The following is a 6,000-nucleotide window of genomic DNA, read 5'->3' on the forward strand; positions in this document are numbered from 1 at the left end:
ACTAATGTGGCAAGTTCAGTGCAGAAAGGGGAGGTGTTGGCATAATACCTGAAGCAACATCTATAAACATATTAAGACGCACCAAACTTATCAAAAAATGTGCATCATTTGATATCTTTGGGGAAAAGAACACAGACTCAGGGTTTCATGACTACTTGCTCAGGGCCCGTGCTGTGGACCACAATTTTGCCGTGTGCACTCCGCTTGCAGATGCGGACCCATCTTTTTGCGGTGTGGAGGCACGGATCAGAAGCACACAGAAGCGCTTCGATAGGCTTCCGATCCATGCCTCCACACTGCAAAAAGATATTTGAAATCCTATTTTCGGTTGTATCTGGCAGATGAGGACCCATTTATGTCAATGGATCCGCATCCATGATATGGAGTGCACACTGCCAGTGCCCATATATTGCAGACGGCCATGTATGGTCTGCAACGCGGGCACTGAGCAAGTACGCTCGTGTGCATGAGCCCTCAAGCAAAACTGATTTCAACGATTTCCCTCATGATAATTTGCCCCTATGTACAGTGGATATAAAAAGTCTACACACCTCTGTTAAAATGTCAGGTTTCTGTGATGTAGAAAAACGAGACAAAGATAAATCATTTAAGAACTTTTTCCACCTTTGATGTGACCTATAAACTGTACCACTCAATTGAAAGACAAACTGAAATCTTTTAGGTGGAGGGAAGGAAAAAAAATATAAAAATAAAATAATATGGTTGCATAAGTGTGCACACCCTTAAAGGGAACCTGTCACCAGGATTTTGTGCATAGAGCTGGGGACATGGGCTGCTAGATGGCCGCTAGCACATCTGCAATACCCAGTCCCCATAGCACTCTGCTTTTATGGTGTTAAAAAACCGTTTTGATCCATATGCAAATGAACCTGACATGAGTCCTGTGTCCGGAGAGGAGTCCAATTTTCTGAGCGCAGCACCGCCCCGCGTCCTCCGAATCTCCTCCTTGCTGGCTGACGTCACAGAGCTGGAGTGCCGAAATCTCGCGATGCGCGAGCTAGCGCATGCGCAGTGTCGGCATCATGTTCATTCCCTGTGCTGGCATCAGCACAGGGAATGAACTACGCATGCGCTAGCTCGCGCATCGTGAGATTTCGGCGCTCCAGCTCTGTGACGTCAGCCAGCAAGAAGGAGATTCGGAGGACGCGGGGCGGTGCTGGGCTCCTTTCCGCTGGACTCATCTCCGGACACAGGACTCATATCAGGTTCATTTGCATATGGATCAAAACGGTTTTTTAACACAATAAAAGCCCAGAGAGCTATGGGGACTGGGTATTGCAGATGTGCTAGCGGCCATCTAGCAGCCCATGTCCCCAGCTCTACGCACAAAATCCTGTTGACAGATTCCCTTTAAACTAATACTTTGTTGAAGCACCTTTTGATTTTATTCCAGCACTCAGTCTTTTTGGGTATGAGTCTATTAGCATGGCACATTTTGACTTTGCAAGATTTGCCCACTCTTCTTTGCAAAAACACTCCAAATCTGTTAGATTGCGAGGGCATCTCCTGTGCACAGCCCTCTTCAGATCACCCCACAGATTCTCCTTCGGATTCAGGTCTGGGCTCTGGCTGGGCCATTCCAAAACTTTAATCTTCTTCTGGTGAAGCCATTCCTTGGTTGATTTGGATGTATGCTTTGGGTTGTTGTCGTCATGCTGAAAGATGAAGTTCCTCTTCATGTTCAGCTTTCTAGCAGAAGCCTGAAGGTTTTGTGCCAATATTGACTGGTATTTGGAACTGTTCATAAATCCCTCTAGCCTAACTAAGGCCCCAGTTCCAGCTGAAGAAAAACAGCCCCAAAGCATGATGTTGCCACCACCATGCTTCACTGTGGGTATGGTGTTCTTTTGGTGATGTGCAGTGTTGTTTTTGCGCCAAACATATCTTTTGGAATTATGGCCAAAAAGTTCAACCTTGGTTTCATCAGACCATAATACCTTTTCCCACATGCTTCAGATGTGTTTTTGCAAAATGTAGCCTGGCTTGGATGTTTTTCTTCGTAAGAAAAGGCTTTCGTCTTGCCACTCTACCCCTAGTCCAGACATATAAAGAATACGGGAGATTGTTGTCACATGTACCACACAGCCAGTACTTGCCAGATATTCCTGCAGCTCCTTTAATGTTGCTGTAGGCCTCTTGGAAGCCTCCCAGACCAGTTTTCTTCTCGTCTTTTCATCAATTTTGGAGGGATGTCCAGTTCTTGGTAATGTAACTGTTGTGCCATATTTTCTCCACTGGATTATGACTGTCTTCACTGTGTTCCATGGTATATCTAATGCCTTGGAAATTCTTTTGTACCCTTCTCCTGACTGATACCTTTTAACAATGAGATCACTCTGATGCTTTGGAAGCTCTCTGTGGACGATGGCTTTTGCTGTGAGATGCGACTAAGAAAATTTCAGGAAAGACCAACTAGAGCAGCTGAACTTTATGTGGGGTTAATCAGAGGCACTTTAAATGATGGTAGGTGTATGCTGACTCCTATTTAACATGATTTTGAATGTGATTGCTTAATTCTGAACACAACTACATCCCCAGTTATAAGGGTGTGCACACTTATGCAACCACATTATTTTAGTTTTTTTTTTTTTTTGTTTTCTTCCCTCCACCTAAAAGATTTCAGTTTGTTTTTCAATTGAGTGGTACAGTTTATAGGTCACATCAAAGGTGGAAAAAGTTCTGAAATGATTTATCTTTGTCTAAATTCTTTACATCACAGAAACCTGACATTTTAACAGGGGTGTGTAGACTTTTTATATCCACTGTATGTATGGAAAGCAAGCAGTTTTTGTTAGAAGGGTCTCCCAATACCAAGATGATCACAAGGCGTCTTCCTGTTCAGTCCTTCAGTCCTTCAGTGACCGGCTATGAGCTATGTCCACAGCCTATAGACTTGTCTGTAGGAGTAGCATCAGTAGATCTGTTTGAGGAAATTTATTGATGCCTCTAACAAAAGCAAACTTTTGGATATACACACAGGAAATAGTAATAAATAAAAAAAATGTTGCTTAGGCAATGATTATTCAGCAACATTAGAAGTGCCTCCCAACATCAACATAGGAGGCACTAACGAAATGGGGGAGATTGACTAAGCTAAATGCACCAGGATTCTGGCTGAGGGTGGTTTCATACGCAAAACGCTTGAGGTTTCTCCTGGCAGTGGTGGTAAAAGAGTAAAGCTTTCAATTATAGAAATTTCTGCCACAAATCTGCCATGTATCAACTAAGTGAGCAGAAAGGGTGGCATTTTTTGTCTTTTCACAATCTTCTGTAGGTAGAGCAGCAGGCACCTTATTAGGTCTAGAGGGCAACACACAGAACATCCAGACTGGCACTCCCACTTCCAGGTAGACCAATTTCAGTTAAATCTGCCACCCTGGTCAGTTTTGGTATATGTAACGTGCTAGGAAGGCATCAGTCCTGCACCTCTGATGGCAAGCACATACTCAGAGCAGCAGTTCAGGACCACAGGGACATCTGGGTGAAAGCTATAATCATTTAGTCCTGTAAAAGTAAGTCGTTCCCTGCACTCCATCATGTGCTGAAGATTTCTGACCAGGATGATGGATGTGACTGGATCAGAATCATCACCATTCGCAAGGACCAGCCCAAGCACACCACCTGGCTGATCAATGACTGTACTGGTACCACAGATGCCATGATATATGTGGTGCCAATCTATAAAATGGATATAAGCTGCCTCTATAAGGAATCTCCTGACAACACTATTAGTATTTGCCCCCTGCACACGGTCACTAATCCTAGCTATACATCTCCACAGGTTCCTTATGGAGACCAGAAATGATCCAAGGCACAATGACCAGGGAGATCTCCTTTGAAAGACATGCAGCCCTGGAAAAGGCGGGTGCCAGCTGGGCATCCAAAAGACATATGCCTAAGTTTCCGTCTCTGCTGAAAGTTACTCCGCATGTATGAGAGATGCAACAATGCCACTTACCCGGGATAAAGTCAGAGGGGTGCTGAAGTCCTTGCCCCCCACCAGTCTAAACCCCCAGGGAGAGGGGCCATTGAGGGTGACAGTCTGTGCCATAGTGTAGGATCCGGCTATAGTACAGAGCTCTGCGCTGCCTGCTCCCGGGCACTTCTCAGGCACCGGACTAAACTACTCAGTGCCTCCTGCCCTGAGTATTGCTCACCCTGCTGACGTCATGTGGGCGGGGCCAGGTCCCGAATGCTGACCTGGGATGTTGCTAGGTGACGACAGCTCAGTTATGTGGTCACTGAGCTCAGGGAAGCCTGCACGGATGGCGCAGCAAGCACATAGCTCTTCTGGGTCTCTTCTTATCCGCAGTGGCAGGCCTGCATGCTCCAGCCTCTCATCAGGAGAGAGAGAGGTCCCGGTACAAGCAGCAGTCGGCTGCCCATGCCTGTGCTGTTCCCATCCCTGGTGTCTGGGTTGTAAGTGGAATGAGGTGTGCCCATCCCCCTCTCCACAGTGTTCTCGGTGCCTCAGTTCCTACATAGGTCCCCTGTTCGTGTGCAGGCTGTCTCCACAGCTCCAGCTGTGGGGAAAGTTGTGAGGAATTAACCCTTGTTAGGACGGCTGTGCAGAGTCATATGGAGGGAGAGCTGTTGCCCCTGTGGAAGCCTCAGGTAAAGTGCGGCTGGTGTCTTTACAGTCAGGCTGTCCAGATAGCCCCCTGCTGGCTCTGACAGGTTATTGCATGCCTCCAGCACCAATTCCTGGTATTCATTCTCATATTATACCTGGTCCAGTTGGAGGACCTTACTGGTCGCAGGTAGTTCCCATCCCCTTTTCAATTCTTGTGTTGTAGGATCTGAGTGAGTTGAGGAAGAGAAAGAAGAGTCATCACAGGAGAAGCCATCATAGGAGTTTGCGTGGTCGACGCGGTAGTCATCGCAGTTGTTCTAGGTGTTCATCATCTTCATTCATGGATTTGTCCTCATCCTCCTCTTCAGCTTGTGGCTCGGCTTCTAATAGCAGGAAACGGAGAAGGCAGAGTACGGGGAGCTGCTGAGAGCGATTGGCTGAGTCCTCCCGTGAAGTTCCTGTGGCCAGCATTCCAGGTGCGGGACAGGCAGTGGCGGATTATAATTGGGGCGTTTGGGTCTGTAGCCCCGGGCACGGCATTACTGGGGGGCCAAACACCCACAAATTACGGCATGGGCACGGGACCGCATAGTTTCCTGCCCCGCCGCCTATCACCGCCATAGGCTTCAAGCCTAGTAGGCATGATGATGTCATCGCGCACCTATATAGGGGCACGCGCAGGGCTTTGACGTACGCGTGCCTGCCTCACCATTCCGGACACAGGTAAGTATTAGCCTTTTTTTGTAGTTTTTTGTGTGTGTGCCAACTTTGGGGGCAGAGGAGGACATATTACTACAGTGACAGTGGGGGCAAATGTTTCCATGGGGCAAATTACTTAATTGGGGGCAATGTGGGGGTGCGTTGCGGGAGGTGAACGCATTGCATCCGCACGGAATCCTGACCCATTCATTTCTATGGGGCTGTTCACATGAGCCGTGATTTTCACGCATCACTTGTGCGTTGCGTGAAAATCGCAGCATGCTCCACTTTTTCACGTAACGCAAGCCCCATAGAAATGAATGGGGTTGCGTGAAAATCGCAAGCATCCGCAAGCAAGTGCGGATGCGGTGCAATTTTAACGCATGGTTGCTAGGAGACGATCGGGATGGAGACCCGATCATTATTATTTTCCCTTATAACATGGTTATAAGGGAAAATAATAGCATTCTGAATACAGGATGCAAAGTAAAACAGCGCTGGAGGGGTTAAAAAAAAATAAAAAATCATTTAACTCACCTTAATCCACTTGATCGCAATGTCGGCATCTCCTTCTGTCCCCTTTACTGAATAGGACCTGTGGTGAGCATTAATTATAGGTCAAGGACCTTTGATGACGTAATTCCGGTCATCACATGGTACGTCACGATCTTTTACCATGGTGAATCACCATGGTAAAAGATCATGTG

General features: G+C 46.9%; 1 protein-coding gene across 2 annotated transcripts in view; it reads right to left on the reverse strand.

Moving 5' to 3' along the window:
• Positions 1 to 4,179, reverse strand: part of PDLIM4 (PDZ and LIM domain 4) — a 379,210-nt gene extending 375,031 nt beyond the window's left edge. Inside the window, exon 1 of one of the 2 annotated variants that reach the window (XM_040405182.1) lies at positions 3,980 to 4,179. In XM_040405182.1, coding sequence (XP_040261116.1) covers positions 3,980 to 4,072 — 93 coding nt within the window. In that variant the 5' untranslated portion in view covers positions 4,073 to 4,179. The remainder of the gene's footprint in view (positions 1 to 3,979) is intronic. The other variant, XM_040405191.1, reaches the window with a different exon arrangement.
• Between the last annotated feature and the right edge of the window lie 1,821 nt (positions 4,180 to 6,000).

Source organism: Bufo bufo, chromosome 1 (assembly GCF_905171765.1).
Source record: "Bufo bufo chromosome 1, aBufBuf1.1, whole genome shotgun sequence".
Taxonomy (NCBI): domain Eukaryota; kingdom Metazoa; phylum Chordata; class Amphibia; order Anura; family Bufonidae; genus Bufo; species Bufo bufo.